Source organism: Panthera onca, chromosome A2 (genome assembly GCF_046562875.1).
Source record: "Panthera onca isolate mPanOnc1 chromosome A2, mPanOnc1 haplotype 2, whole genome shotgun sequence".
NCBI lineage: Eukaryota > Metazoa > Chordata > Mammalia > Carnivora > Felidae > Panthera > Panthera onca.
Genome location: NC_138340.1, coordinates 61,222,097 through 61,238,145, shown reverse-complemented (window position 1 = coordinate 61,238,145; position 16,049 = coordinate 61,222,097). Strand labels below are relative to the sequence as shown.

Below are 16,049 nucleotides of genomic sequence, written 5' to 3'. Positions count from 1 at the left end.
GGGCGGGGGCGCGGCCCGGAATCCGGGAGCCGCTGGGCCCCGAGGGCCCGGAGCCCGGTCGGCCGGCGCCCCCGCCCTGCCCTGCGCAGCTGTTTTCCACTTGCTCTCCGGGAGCGGATGCCGGGCCCTCCCCCCACCCCGCGGGGCGCAGCCCGAGGGTCCCCGAGGGTCCCCGTTGGGGGGGGGGTCCCCGGGGGTAGGGGAGGCCTCTGCCCGGCCGGCTGGGGCTTCGGGTCGGGACTCGGGTCAGGCCAGGGCCGCGGGCCCCGATAGGGTGGCAGCCCCTGTTCTGACATCACCGCTTTCCACCGCCTGGGTGCTAAAATGTTCTTTCTTGAGGAAAAGATGGTGACACACAGAGTTCGTAATTTTTGAAAAAATTCCTTACTTGTGAAATAAAACCTCAGCAATGAACTGTAATTAGTTTTTGCTTCCATAATATAAGTGGTCATGAAAGCTGGGAATGACAGTTAATCCAATACCTCAGTTCACAGAGGAGGAAATTTAGCCTCAAGGTCATTGCTTTAGTTGGTAAAATTCTTTTTTTGACTACTGTCTACATTCAGAGGGTCTTAGACCTGGTGGCTGTGGTAGCAGCTCCAGTGGGGTAGAGACGGTGGGTGTCAGGCCTCTTACAGGTGGGGCTGGCTCTGTCCTCAGCCTCCACGGAGCAGGGGGTTTGTGATAACCAAGTGGTGGGTCTTTTCCATCTACCTGCAGGCTTTCTAGGTCTGGGGAGCTCTGGTCATAAAGTGCCCAGGACTCTGAGTTCATAAGTAGAATAAACACTGGCCCATCCCTCAGAAGGCCAGACTGATTCCAGCGGGTTCAAGGTCCCACCATGTTCTGGCCCCTCTTGTTGGGAGCAGGCGAGGCAGGGTGATGTCTGAGCCTGTGGTGCGGCTGCTGTCTGGTCTTCCAAACGTGATGGCCCATTTGGTGTCCCAGCACACTCCTTTTAGACCTGGGTCAGAGGTGGAGTTTATGGTGGCCTGGTAAGCCCTCTCAGAGCCAGCAGGCCCTACCTAAGTGGTGTCCCTGTAGCAGGTGGCATTAGTTTAGATTTGATATTGTACCATAGTGGGTGTCCCCATGAGTCTGCAGTTAGTAGTACTAAACTGTAGTTTTCTGACATGTACTCATTGCAGAGCTGAGGTCACAAAACTTTAATTTTGCTTTATTTTATTTTGTAGAGAGAACTGTCACTCATTGTGGCATGTACGCATTTGGGGACAGTCCATACTTCCAGATATAACCCCTGGGTGTCTACTCTGCAGGTTTCACTGGTAGGGCAGAGTCCAGCCAGGAAGACCTGACTTCCTGGGACTTTCTCGCCTGTCTCAGTCAGCTGACCAGCAGATGTCCAGCCTGCTGGACTCGGTACTGTGGAAACTAGTCCAGGGCATCAGGGCAGGGATGGGAAGGGATCTGTGATTTCTCCTGGGCTGTTCATGGAGGCACCTCTGAATCCCATCTTCTCTCCTAAGTGAATCTCTGCAAGAGAGCTGGGAGAGAAGGAAGAGACCCTTACTGATAGGCTGGGCATTTTGCAGAAGGAAATGGTGAGAAAGCGGGCATCACAGGGAAGGATACATCTGAGGTGACCCCCAGCCCCATGAGTTTAGAGCTATGCAGAGACCAGGGTGCCTGGCCAGACTGTGGGCCTGGCCTCGTTTGTGGGCTTGCTGCCCACCGCTCACTGAGGGGGAGTCCATGTGACAGCAGCGTGGTGGGGCCGGAACACACGGAGCTCCTCACCCTGCTACCGTCAGCTCCATCCTGCCGGCCTTCACTCCTTGCTGCCCCATGGCTAGTCTTCTGTGCTCTGCCTGTGCCTTTGCCGTCAGGACTCCCGGGGGCCGGGGAGTCTGTAGTCCATTTCTGCTAATCCCAATGTGTTCTCTGCCAGATTGTGGCGTTTTTGTGGTGGTTTTTTTTTTTTTTTTTTTTTTTTTAAGTTTATTTTTGAGAGAGAAAGAGAACATGACTGGGGTGGGGGGCAGAGAGAGAGGGAGACAGAGAATCCCAAGCAGGCTCCACCCTGTCAGCACAGAGCCCAACACGGGGCTCGATCCCACAAACTGTGAGATCATGACCTGAGCTGTTGTGGAGAGTCAGATGCTTAACCGATTGAGCCACCCAGGCACCCCTATTTCTGTGGTTTTAAATGTTGTCTAAATCAGAAGTTCTTAACCTGGGGTCCATGATTCATTGGTGGACTTTCAGGGTTCCTGTGCAGTGTCGGGAGTCAGTGAGTATGTTGGTGGGACCAGGGTCTGTAGCCTTTGTTGTCCACAGCCCATCTTGAAGGGGCTCTTACCTCAGGAGCCTTATAGCCACTCATCTACACTCACTTGGAGGGACAGCAAACCTGGATTACATGGGCAAATATATTTACATTTTAGATTGTTAATTGCAGATAATTTAAACAAAAATATAAAACAAAATCAAAATCAAATGTGATCCAAATTTCCATAAACTACCACTTTTAAATTTTTGGTGTATTTTTTTTTAATGCTTATTTATTTTTGACAGAGAGAGACAGAGCATGAGCGGGGGAGGGGCAGAGAGAGAGGGAGACACAGAATCTGAAGCAAGCTCTAGGCTCCGAGCTGTCAGCACAGAGCCCGACGTTGGGCTTGAACTCACAGACTGCGAGATCATGACCTGAGCCGAAGTCGGACGCTTAACTGACTGAGCCACCCAGGCACCCCAAGAATCTTTTTTTTTTTAATTTTTTAATATTTATTTATTTTTTGAGAGAGAGAGAGAGAGACACAGAGTGTGAGTGGGGGAGGGGCAGAAAGAGAGAGAGGGAGACACAGAATCTGAAGCAAGCCTCTAGGCTCCGAGCTGTCAGCACAGAGCCCGACATGGGGCTCGAACTCACCGACTGCGAGATCATGGCCTGTACCAACTGAGCCACCCAGGCGCCCCTTGTGTATTTTTAATTAGGCTGTTCTTATCAGAGAGACAGACTTCCAGATACACCTGGAGTGTCGTTCCCTGCCCCCCACCCCCTGCCCCTGTGTCTTAACTAGGCAACTATTCTGACATTTTCCTGTGCATTTACACATTATGTTTGTTCTTTGCTCTGTCCGCCCCCGCCCCATTTTTTTTTTTTATTGTGGTAAAATACACATAACACAGTTTACTTTTCAGAGCATGTATTTGTTCTGTTTTTACTTAAATGCTCTCATGCTATTTTGCAGCTTGCTGTCCTCAGCCAACATGTCAGAACCAGGATCAGATCTACCTAAATCTTGACATTTATATCATATCATGTGACATGGTCATGTTACATAGTTAAGGAGGTTTCCAGTTTTCTCTGTAAGATGATGCCACACATCACATCTCCCCCGGACATGCACAAGTGTTTTTCTAGAGTAGGTTCAAAGAATTGGGTGTTGTGGTCAGGGGGCCTGAAACTACTGAAGTGTCCTCACAAGGGGCCACACCACCTTCCCTCTCTGCACCTCCCAACACATGACATCAGACTTTAAAAGTTTTGCTTGTCTGATGGAATTACTGAGTTAAGAACTAGGAAGCTGGGGCGCCTGGGGGACTCAGTCAGTTAAGTGTCCGACTTCAGCTCAGGTCGTGATCTCACAGTTCATGATGTTGAGCCCCACGTTGGCTCAGAGGCTGGAGCCTGCTTTGGATTCCGTGTCTCCCTCTTTCTCTGCCCCTCCCCTGCTCATGCTCTCTCTCTCTCTCTCTCTCTCTCTCTCAAAAATAAATAATAAAATCATTTAAAAAAAGTTAAAAAAAAAAAAAGAACTAGGAAGCTAATGGCATATTCACTCACTGGGTCTTTAAAGATAGAAACTTCCTACCTGACTGCTTGTGTTCCCTCAGAAATAGTCCCAGTGGCTTTGATCCCATTGTTGACATTGGGTTCTAGCCATGTACACCCCGTAAGTGAGATGTAACACAGTGAGGCCTGTCCCCGAACAGAAGAGCAGGAGGTGAGCAAGTCTGCTGGGGTAGGTGACCCCCCATCATGCACCAGACATTTAAAAGTATCTGAGACTTTATTTTAACTGTTTATCATTCCTATCCAGGAAGATCCTCTCCTAACACCATCATTTTGTGGGGAAGGAAAGGATCTGGGGCTTCGCCTTCTGGGACGGGTTCAGCTTTCCTGCCAGAGCCTGGCCTGGTCCAGATGGGCTCTTCACACCAGGGGGGAGGAGAGGACCCACAAACACACTGTGGGGTGGAGACACTGAGGAACTCAGGCAAGGTGTGTGTCTGCTCCAGGAGAAGTCTGTGAGGAGCTCTTTGCCCGCTCAGTGGCTGCTGTCGTTCCTGGGGAAGGGATGCGGTCTTACCAGCGGGCTGCAGACTTTGCCACCCCCTCCCCCTGCCCATTCCCCAAGGAGCCACACCAGCCCTCAGGGTGTCCCCGACTGGAGAAGAAGGGAGAGCGACGAGGGGCCGTTGTAGGCAAAGCATCCCTGGCTGTGCAGAGCAGCTCAGCAAAGCTTACCTAGCCGTGGTGGGGGGCCACGCTTGATCGAGCAGGATGGCTGTGCTGCCGGCCTCTGTCCAGCTTAGGGAAGGGCATCCTACCCAGGACCACGAGTGTCAGGGGCTTTCCAGCCAGTGAGTGTTCTTTTTTAAAAAAATTTTTAAAGTTTATTTCTTTATTTTGAGAAAGAGCATGAGCAGGGGAGAGGTAGAAAGAGAGCCCAGGCAGGCTCCACACTGGCAGAACCTGACACAGGGCTCTATCCCACGAATTGAGAGATCACGACCTGAGCCAAAATCAAGAGTCGGACGCTTAACTGACTGAGCCACCCAGGCGCCCCATTAGCTGCCTTATATCTCACAACAAGTAATGCACACACGCTACAAATCTCAAAAGGTGTGAAAGGACTTTTGTGGAAATGCAGGCATGGTGCCCAGGTCCCACCCAGGAGGCATCCTTACCCCCCGACTCCAGGGCACAGCCGGGCTCTGGGTCCTCCTTGTTTTGTTTTAAACCTGACATGCATTTTGGAGATGTCCTGTCTCACTTTTCTCTTTGAAGTCTTGGCTTTTTCTTGTGGATTTGTAGCTTTTTGTACATGGAGAAAACCAGCCTTTTGCCATTTGTGTTACAAAGACTTCTGTTGTCGTTTGCCTTGTGACTTTATGAAGCCTTCCCGGCTCTGATTTTTAAGTCTTTAATATTTCCTTTGAGTGCACTTTTTGTTTCCTTTTCCAATTTAAATCTTAGGTCTAGTTGATACTTTGGTGAAGGGAGCGGCCAGGGTTTGCCGTTACCTTTTCCACGTTGTTTTTAGCCCCCAGACACTGTGAGCTCCCAGGGTCAGGGACCAGATTCCCTGTGGGTTTGGGGCCTGCCCCTGAGCCTCCTGCCACCCAGCGGCCTGTCTGCTCATGAGCCGGGCCTGCAGCCTTCATTTCTGGTGGCTGGTCCTGTGTCCTACCCTCCGGCAGGTTTTGTCTCTTTCATTGCTGTTCTTTTTCAGAATTTTCCTGATATTGTACAAATATTTCTCCATAGAATCAGCTTATCTGTTTTTCAGCCTAGATGCACAGACAGGTTAACTCAGGGAGCATTGACTTAGAAAATCACGTTAAGCCTTCCTTTCTCAAATAGGATACACCTCTTCATTTGTTCAAGTCTTTTGTGGTCTTTGGGATCTGAAAGTTCTCATACAGATACTGCCTGTTTGCTGTGTGGATTCTTCACTCCTCTCGTTGACGTTGTAAATGTACGTTTCTTTTTTTTTTTTTTTTTAATTTTTTTTTTCAACGTTTTTTAATTTATTTTTGGGACAGAGAGAGACATAGCATGAACGGGGGAGGGGCAGAGAGAGAGGGAGACACAGAATCGGAAACAGGCTCCAGGCTCCGAGCCATCAGCCCAGAGCCTGACGCGGGGCTCGAACTTACGGACCGCGAGATCGTGACCTGGCTGAAGTCGGACGCTTAACCGACTGCGCCACCCAGGCGCCCCTGTAAATGTACGTTTCTAACCTGCTTGTCTACAGGGTGTTGGCCGTGGGTTTTGATTCTTTTATTTGCAAGTAGATCTGGAAAACTGCCGCCCCAGTGAGAGAATTTGGGAAGCTGGGGATACACAAATAGTTTCTTTACACTGGTCTCTTGAGATGCGGGCAGCTGTCAGTCCGGCTGTCTGCTGCCTGCACTGTCTCACACGTTCTGCCTCATCTGCTGAACCCTTCACAGAGACTTTGAGTCCAGCCCTGTGTCAGTGTCTCTGGTGCTGCCACCACCCAGGTTTGACCTTTGTCACTGGACAGGCGTGCCACCTACACTCAGCCCTTCCCCCCTCCCTCCTCCCCTGGAATAAAAGTGGATCTTGTCTGTGGCCTGAAGAGCTCAGCCTCACCTGTCCTGCTGCCTCCTTTTGCTCACCCTGCCCTCCTGCTCATCCTGGGCCTCCTGCCCTGCCTGAGCTCTCCTGTGCCCCCCCTCCTCTGGGGCCCCCCTGCCCTGCCTGAGCTCTCCTGTGCCCCTCCCCCCACTCTGGGAGTCCCCACCCCCTTTTACCCACAGCAGCCCCAGCCCAGGCCTCAGGGCATCTTCCAGTGTGCCTTCTACTTAAAAGTTATTACTTGTCCATCTCCCCCAGCTGAGAGCAAGGATGTCTGTGTCCTTCACAGAATGATCCGAAACTCCTAGGGAAGTCCCTGGCAGGGAGTAAATGTGAGGGTAAGTCCAGGAGAACATTCACTGCCTTATATGAACTTGCTTCCCACATGTAAACCTCCCTGGACCCTCACAGCACCCTGATGAGCTGTGCGGGGCGGGGACGGCCAGCCTTGGCTCAGAGGTCAGCCTGTGTGTCTTGTGGGGTGTGACACGGCTCCTGTGTGAGCTCTCGGAGGGCTCAGAGTCACTTCCTCTCGCTCAGTGAACCCAGGACACAGCCTCATTGCACGCAGCCCCGTTCCTGCTCCGCTTGGGGGTGCGATGATTATGGCCCCGGGAGGGGGGCTGCTGAGGGGGTGTGCTGTGATATCCCGCATCTGCTTGCGTCCCCGCCCCTAGGCGCTGCCACAGACCCAGCTCCTCTGTTTTCTCAGCCAGTCATGCCCCTGCACATGATGAGAGTTGAACACTTCAATGTGGGTGGTCCCTGTGGAGCTGGGATGGCCTCTCCTGTGGCTTGCATGTTGTTAGAGGTTGAATCGTGTCACCTCCAAAACGTGTGTTGAGGTCTAACCCCTCATGCCTGTGAATGTGACCATTTTTTGGAAATAGGCTCCTGGCAGCTGTGATTAGTTAAAATGAGGTCATGCTGGGCTCGGTGGGCCGTCCTCCAATGACTGGTGTCCTTGCAAGTAGCAGAGAAGGGACGCACTGGGGAGAACGCTGCATCCAGCCATCAGGAGCCACACTCGTGCTCTATGAACTCTGCTGGGGATGCTGTCACAGGGGCCACAAAGAAGAGAGAAGCGTATTCCGCCACCATTCCAGACACCAGGAGTCTGGGATGAGGGTGTGGGCCCGGTTGGTGCCTCCCTGTCCCCTGGCTTCTGGTGGCTGCTGGCGATCTGTGGATTGTAGACACAGCACTGCGGTCTCTGCCTCCCCTGCCCACGTTTTCCTCACTGTGGACCAACCACACTTTCCTAATGAGAGGACCCACCCTACCCAGTATGATCTGGTCTTAATTTAACTAATTATATCTGCAAAGACCCTATTTCTAAATAATACCACACTCAGTACTGGGGTTAGGGCTTGAACATACCTTTTTGGGGGACACATTTCTTTTTTTTATTAAAAAAATTTTTTTAATGTTTATTTATTATTGAGAGACAGAAACAGAGCGTGAGCAGGGGAGGGGCAGAGAGAGAGGGAGACATAGAATCCAAAGCAGGCTCCAGGCTCCAAGCTGTCAGCACAGAGCCCGACATGGGGCTCGAACTCACCAACCATGAGATCATGGCCTGAGCCGAAGTCGGTCGCTTAACCAACTGAGCCACCCAGGTGCCCCTTGGGGGGACATTTCAACCCTAAACACACACCAGGTTGGTTTATAAAGGTTTATTACTAATTTAGTGAGGCTTCCTAGGCAGAACAACTGGCTTCGAAGTTTATTTTGTTTCGGGGGTGGTAGTGGGAGGAGGGCCCCCCACCCCTCCTCCAGGGCCAAGGAAGAAGTCCCTAGGCTTACTTGTCAGCTGGCCCAGGTGTGGGGCAGGAGGGCGACTGGCGGGTCTTACAAGTTGTCAGCATAAAACAGCAAAAATTGAGCAGATTCTTTATTATCCAAAGCAATTGATAGTAGGCTGCTGGCTGCATTACAGTAAGCAAATGCACCTGTATTTCTCTCATATCCTGCTTGGGATGGTTTTCTGTGCCATCTTGCTTTACTGTCACCACCTGGTGAAGGAGTGGGGTTTGTTGCTAGGAATTAGCCCTGCTCACCAGGTTTCGACCATTTATTCTGGGCATTGAAGAGCGCTGCCCGAGAAGTGTGCAGCTCTGACGGGGTGCAGGCCCGGGCCGCTGCTGTGCTTGTGACATGGGCTACAGCTCGGGGCTCCCATGAACACCTCCTGCCTAGGATGCCAGCAGTGAGAATCCAGGCTGCCTCCTATGCTTCTGGCTGACTAGGGGTGAGTCCGGTTCCCATGACCCCTCTTTGGGGTCAGTTAATTGCTGCAGTGACTCACAGAACTCAGGGAAACGTGTTACTTACTAATTACCCATTTGTTACAAAAGGAGTGATTCGGGAATAGCCAGAGGAGGATCTGCACCAGCCAGGTGTGTGGGGAGGGGCACGGAGTCTCCCTGCCCTCTCAGATCTCGTGCTCACCAACCTGGAGGCCCTCACAACCCCGTCCTTTCTGGGTTTTCTGGAGGCTTCATTACACAGGCATGAGTGATGAACTCATTGGCCACTGGTGATTGATCCAACCTCCAGCCCCTCCTGTCCCCGAACTTAAAGTTCCAATCCTGTAACCACGTGGTTAGGTCCCCAGGCCACCTGCCCCCATCCTCAGGTGCTTTCCCAAACTCACTCGTTAACATTATAAGAGGCACCTTTACACCTCACAAAGAAAATCCCAAGGGTTTTTAGGAGCTGTGTGCCAGGAATGGAGACGAACCAAATAAATTCTTTTAAATCACAGAATCACACTCTGCACAGACCTCGTCTCCAAATGTAGTTGCACAGGGGTGACAGCTTCAGCAAAGGACTTTGAACACAATTGAGGCTGTGAAAGTGTTGAAAGTAGATCGAAAGGTAAAAAGTGCCAGGCGGAGCCAAGCTTCTGATCCCTTGCCAGGCTGGGCCCTGTGTTCTGTTCACAATACAGATGTGCAGTTTGTGGACAGGAATACAGGACAGAATCCCTGTGATAATATCACTTTTGTTGCCTGCTTTCTTGTGTTGGAAGGAAAGGGTTGAGGTTCAGCTCTTGTCCCAGGAGCCCGTGTGTGGGTGGGAGGAGCCCCCGACTGTAAACACCTGTCCTTTGGTCCTCCCCTCTCCCAGCCTGGACCTCAGACGTGTGTGTGCGGCCAGGCCATGCCTGCTTCTACTCTGGGAGCCAGTTTATACCCGTCCTGTTGTCTATTTTTAAGGTTACTTTTTTTCTTACTACAAAAGCAATGAAAACTCTCATTTTTTTATCAGCATCGGGGGCGGAGCTTAGCGGTCTGTGCTGTACAGTTGTGTTTCCAGGACTCTCCCCACAGCAGGCAGAGGATGAGACGCCCAGAGACCCGGCGTGGAGTCTCCTTCCGGACTGCGGGTGTGACTTGTTTGCTGGGGAATTAGCGGGGGCTGGATGGTCTGAGGGTCCCTTACATGGAGTTGAGTGTCCGCATGCTCCTGGAAGACACAGCAGTCTGGTCTCCCTGGGGCACCTGCACATCTTATTCTGGCCCAGACCCCTCTCATTGCATCATTTTTAAGTTCTTTTAAGTTCTGGTTTTATTAAATCAATACATGCTTCTTTCACTTAAAGAATGTAAATAGAACAAAATAAACTTTGACATTTTTTATTAAAATAACTTGTACCTAGAGATAAATGATAAAAGTGAAAGGCCCTTTATCCAGAGTTTTCTGTTTTTAATATTTTAGCTCACTTACCATTTTCATTTCTCATGCTCTGGCTCTCGCTGCATGTGTGTTTATGTACACACACGAGTACACTCATGCGTAATCTTTCTTACGCACTAGAGAGTCAGCTACATGCAGCATCCTGTTTTCTCACCAGATCCTTTGGGGTTTCCTGAGAGCAGAGATACTCTCTTACAGCTGTGGTTCAGTCATCAACATCCATGCTTTCAACACGCATAGTGCCCACATTTCAATTCTGTCAGTTGACCCCAAAGTCTCTCCCTCCAGTTCAGGATCTAGTGTGGGGTCAGGTCCTGCATTTTGTTTTCACATCTCTCCAGCACCCTGAATCTGGAACGTTTCCTCCACCTTTGTTTTGTCCTTTGTGACTTTGGGATAACATAGTCCTCCCCTCCAGGTGACTTTCTCTTTTGGATTTGCCCCCGCAATTAGACCAGGACTTTTCATTCTTAGCCGGAACACTGCCTGGTGACGTGTTCTTTCTTAGGGTGCGATGGCTGGGGCACACAGTGGCCATCTGTCATGTTGTCACTGATTTGATCACCCAGTCAGGTATTGCCCAAGTGTGCATCGTTGTAATTACTAGGTTTTTTTTTTTTTCTCCCTGACCCCTAAGAAGCAGTCTGTGGGGAGACATTTTGAGAGAAACAGAGAGAGCGCGCGAGAGAAATAGCACGTGTGCACTCAAGGGAGGGGCAGAGAGCAAGGGAGAGTGAGAATCCCAAGCAGACTCTGAGCTGTCAGCCCAGAGCCCGAAATGGGTCTCAAACTCACAAACCCTGAGATCATGACCTGAGCTGAAGTTGGACGCTCACCGACTGAGCCCCCCAGGTGCCCCTGGCCTGAACCAGTCTTCATTGAGATTGAGATGGTCACAGAATGATACTACTCCAGCTGCAGCACTTGACTCATTGGATAGTTGTGAGCAAGAGCCCTCCTCCCTCCCCCAGTTTGTTTATGTATACCTACACGGACTCATTCAGTCCTGCTTTTCAATGGTTTTTCATTAGTTACTGTATTTATTATGCTCACACTCAGATTGTCCCAGACTTGGCCGTGGGAGCCTCTTCAAGCTGGCACCTATGTTCTGTGACCTACCAGCATTTTTTTGAGCACTTCCTTGTTTTCTGAAGATGCTCAGACTTCTCTTGTTCTTTCCCGGCCATCCCTCCAAGGAGACCTGTTGTCTTTTAGTGTGGAATGGCACGGAAGGGGGTTGGTGTGCTCACTGCCCCCCTAGAGTATCTTTGGCCCTTTTGGTGGACGGAGCTAGGAGAGAGAATGCGTATAGATGCAAACGCGTACCCACACGCTCGCATGTAGAAATCGTGCCGTTGCTCTGGCCTCACTGGTTCCCGTGTGCCCCTGGAAGTTCTTGTTCTAGCTTCTTCTTTCCATATTTGTGTGTCCCTTCTTCACCAGTGGAACCCCTGGCTCCTGACAAAATCGGCACATTTACTCAATTTTATAATATATTTAAAATAGTTCATTCTTAAACGGACTGCACTTACCAAACCTACTTAAAATAATTCAGGACCACCCCTGTCTGCCCACACTGTTACTCTTGATGAATATCCTTCTAGATCTCCTTATGTACACCTGTAGGGAAATACACAAATACAATTTTATTGAAACATCATACTATACATATTGTTCTGTAACTTGACTTTTCCTCCTGCTAATGAATATATCATTAACGTCATTCTGTAACATCGTCCAACGTCTCTGTGTCCACAAGGTGCGTTCCATACAGTATTTTCTAATGAGTACAGAATAAGACTGTACCATACTTCTCTGTAATCGGACTTTGATTTTAAAAGGCATCCAGTTTTTCACTATTATATGTAAAGCTGACATCAACATCTTTGTAACTAAATCTTAATTATTTCCTTAGGCTAGAAGTGGAATTACTGGTCAAAGGGTATGTATATTTTTCTGTCTTTTTGAATGACGATGTGTGCTCTGGCCTGCGGTTGCAGAGAGGGCTGGTTTTTCTCGGCCAGGGCTTCTCTGTGGTGGCTGCACGTTGGAATCACCGAGGGAGCTCTTTGAAACAGTGCTGCCCGGGCCCAGCCCCCAGGTCTGGTTTCCATGAGCTGGGGCGCGGCCAGGATTTGTAGTTTTCAAGTCCCCCCAAGAGGTTCTGACGTGCAGCCAACTGGACAGGTAGAATCAAGTTGTGGTATTACTTCATTATTTTCATTACAGTTTTCCTTTGGAATTGTTTCAGACGCTCAGATTTGGGAGAAGTGGCCCCAGAAATAAAAGCATCTGAGAGACGGACCGCGGTGGCCATTGCAGGTAACGGGGGCCGGCACCCGCTTGGAAGCTGGTTCTGGTGGCGTCCTGGGCAGGGGCGCACAGGCCTCAGAAATAAATAAGCCTAAGGCTTTTGTTTTTCCTTTTATGAAAAGATTCCATTCAAGGGCCTTTTAACTTCATATATTCAAAGTAGGGTTCAGTTTCCAACAGGTGATTATCCCACAGTTTTCCGGGAACGTATCGTCCAATTCAAGCATGTTGTCCCTGCCACCCTGAATCTTGGCTTTGGGGGACTGTCTACTTTGTGACCTGGGCACTTCTGAGTGTTGTATTGGGACAACAGGGATAAAGCAGAACTGTCCCAAGCAGACCGATCCGTGGTCTTCCTGGCTGTGGTTCACACGGGCTGGGTCTTTTCCTCAGTGGGTTTGGGGGCTGGGGCTGGGACTGCCTCTCGTGACTTCACCTTTGAGGTATGGTGGCCACACATCAGACACCTTTTCTCTTAGAAATCCATGTTGGATCTATTGCTAATTCAGTGCTTCTTGAAATAAATATGTCCTATTGGATATCAGAGTGGTATGCAAAGATAACCCCACAAAAATATGTAAAGAAGTCTGGATTAATCAAATTCTGTTTTATTTTATTCATCCAAACAAATATTTGTTGACCACTTACCATGTGCGGGCACTGGAGTAGGCACTGTGGATATAGTAAATAGTAGTGAATGCAGTGGCCCACGATCCATGGAGCTTCTGTTCTAGAAGGTAGGCACTGGGAGAAGTAAAGGCCAGGTCAAGCCTCACAGCAAAGTTGGGATCAAGTAGAAATTGGCCAAAGCCTTACACCTTCTCAAGATCTAGAATGTGCTGTTCGGTACAGTAGCCATTAGGCACACAACGTGTACCTTGGTCACACCAGGTATATTTCAGGTGCTTGTGGGACATGCAGACTTAGAACATTTCCTTGACCACAGGGATTTCTGTCAGAATGAGAGTTGCTCTAGAGAGACTAGGAGGCAGCATGGGGTGATTGGGGGAGGGAATCCCCTCACTGGATGCCTGTTGTGAGCCAGGTGGTTAGTCATTATTGGTCCTTTGTTTCATTGAGGAAACCAACGCTCAGAGACACTCTGCTACCTTCCTACGTCCCATCTTTATTATCTCTCCAATGAATAAGCCTCTAGTAATTATTTTAAAAAATTTTCTTCTTGAGGTATGTGATTTCCTCTTCAGCCTGTTTCATTAATAAGACTTAAAAGCAAACTCTTCAACCTATAGGATTAAGAGGGAAGTTGTATTGAAGTGTGATGTACACCCGAAGAAGTGCCCACATTCCCAGTGTGTAACTGGAGAAATTTTCACAAACATGAACAGACCTATCTTAAGCAGCATCCAGACAAAGAAGCCAAACACGTCAGTTTCCCAGTAGTCCCCTCCCACCCTGCCTCTTCCAGGGATACTCACACTCCCGATTTTTAAAAGCATGGATTCGTTTTATATATAATCCTCTTACAGAGTTTATTTACCTCATTTCCATCTGAGGGTGTTAATTACTTCATAGCTCATTCCTTATTTTTTAAATTTATTTTTGTAAAAAATGTTTATTTTAAGAGAGAAAAAGAGAAAAGGGGAGGCGCAGAGAGAGAGGGAGAGAGAGAATCCCAAGCGGGCTCCATCCTGTCAGCACAGAGCCCAATACGGGGCTCGAACTCACAAACTGTAAGATCATGACCCGAGCCGAAATCAAGAGTCAGATGCTCAACCGACTGAGTCACCCGGGTGCCCCTTTAGCTCATTCTTTAAAAGAAATTTAAGAAAACTCTTTAAACTCTTCTCATTCTGGGAAGGTGGCAGAATAGGAAACGCCAGGAATCTGTCTCCCAACCTGCGCAGCACTTGTACTGGTGGATCTGGCCATTAACTGCTTTGTAACTCTGGAGTCAGGTGGAGATTTGCCACTTCCAGGGGGAGGCTTGGGTAGTAAATCTGTAGTTAGTTTGGTAAAAGCTACGTCTCTCAGCACAATAGCAGCTCCCTGCCTCCCATTCCTAGACAGATGCAGGCTGCTATGCACACAGTCCTGCAGCAGCTTGCACACGGCTGGCGGGAACCAGCTGGAGTGGGCAGAAAGAACCCTGCCCAAATACTGGGGATCTCCGCTCTGCTGCTTACTGCTTCTGATCACAGAGGTGCAGACACAGGGTGGCCGTTGGTGTTGCTGCCCCTTCCTTATTGTTGCAAGCCCCTCCCCCTCCAGCTGAAGTGACTTCCAGGGGATTTCAAGACCAGCACCCTTCCTCCCCATTAATTTTTTGCCCTTTCCCCTTCTGGGAGCCAGACATTAGACACTAGAACATTCAAAAGCAATTGCATATGTGGGGAAATTAGATAGTGGGTGGGCATTCCCAAAGAAGATTTCAGAAAACACCTCAGAGGGCCTAAATTTCACACCTCAGTTTGCTCCTAAGCACAGAGCTCACCTACACAACCCAACAAATAATAACAAAGAGCAGCAAACCCTGGGGAAGGTGGGGGTATCTGATTTCCAGAGTTACCACATTATTAGATTCAAATGTCCAGTGTTCAATAAAGCAATCACAAGGCACACAAATAAACAGGGAAATATGACCCATTCAAAGAAAAACAATTGAACAAAAGCGGGCACTGAAAAGATTGAGGGCAGATGTATTAGGCGAAGACTTTAAGACAATGATCCTAAAGATGCTCAGAAATCTGAAGGAAAATGTGGAGAAAGTCAAGAACATGATATGTGAACTAAACAGTAATATCAATAAAGAGCTAGAATAAGAAACTAAAAGAAATTCTGGAGCTGAAAAGAACAGTAACCAGAATGAAAACTTCACTTGTGGAATTCAGAGGCAGATGGAGGCAGATGGAAGAAAGAATCCGTGAACTTAAAGATAGGACAATGGAACTTATGGAAGCTGAGGACCAGAGACAGAAAGATTGAAGAAAAGCATACAGAACCTAAGATGCCCATAGGACACCATCAGTAGGTACTCATTGTGGGCCTCCCAGAAGGAGGGGGGAGAGAGAGAGAGGGGCAGAGAGAATATTTGAAGAAATAATGGCTGAGAACTTCCTAAAAAGACCTGCATATAAAATCCAAGAAACTCAACAAAGTCCATGTAAGATGAATTTTAAGAGACCCACACCGAGACACGTTACAATTAAACTTCAACAAGAGAAGGAGTGAGTCTTGAAGGCAGCAGCAGAGAGGCAGATCATCACATACACAGGATCCTCCAAGATCATCTCTAGATTCCTTATCAGAAACTTTGGAAGCCAGAAGACAGTGGGAATATATATTTAAAGTGCTAAAAAAAAATAAAAATAAAGTGCTAAGCAAACAAAAAAAACTATGAGCTAAGAATCCTATACCCAGCAAATCTGTCCTTCAAAAGTGAAGGAGAGGGATGCCTGGGTGGCTCATTCAGTTAAACTTCTAACTCTTGATCTCAGCTCAGGTCTTAATCTCAAGGTCATGAGTTCAAGCCCCATATGGGGCTCTTGCTGGACATGAAGCCTACTTTTAAAAAAAGTGAAGGAGAAACAGATATTCCCAGGTAAAGAGAAGCTGAGGGAGTTGGTGACCTTACACCTGCCCTACAGGAAATGTGCCAGGGAATTTTACAGGTGAAAAGAAAGGACACTAAACAGTGACTGTATTATTGATGCATTGAGATGTA

At 48.9% G+C, this 16,049-nt stretch overlaps 1 protein-coding gene across 6 annotated transcripts in view; it reads left to right on the top strand.

Annotated features, from left to right (window-relative positions):
- The window catches only part of URGCP (upregulator of cell proliferation), a 58,749-nt gene that overhangs the window by 32,223 nt on the left and 10,477 nt on the right, over positions 1-16,049 (top strand). For 2 of the 6 annotated variants that reach the window (XM_060631986.2, XM_060631981.3), the window contains exon 2: positions 12,306-12,376. Coding sequence is in view for 3 of the 6 variants with exons in the window: in XM_060631981.3 (XP_060487964.2) it covers positions 12,306-12,376 (71 nt within the window). In the remaining 3 variants the exon portion in view is untranslated. Of the gene's footprint in view, positions 1-6,495; positions 11,997-12,305; positions 12,377-16,049 lie in introns of those variants that run through there. The other 4 variants (XM_060631982.3, XM_078442644.2, XM_060631980.3 and 1 more) reach the window with 4 other exon arrangements.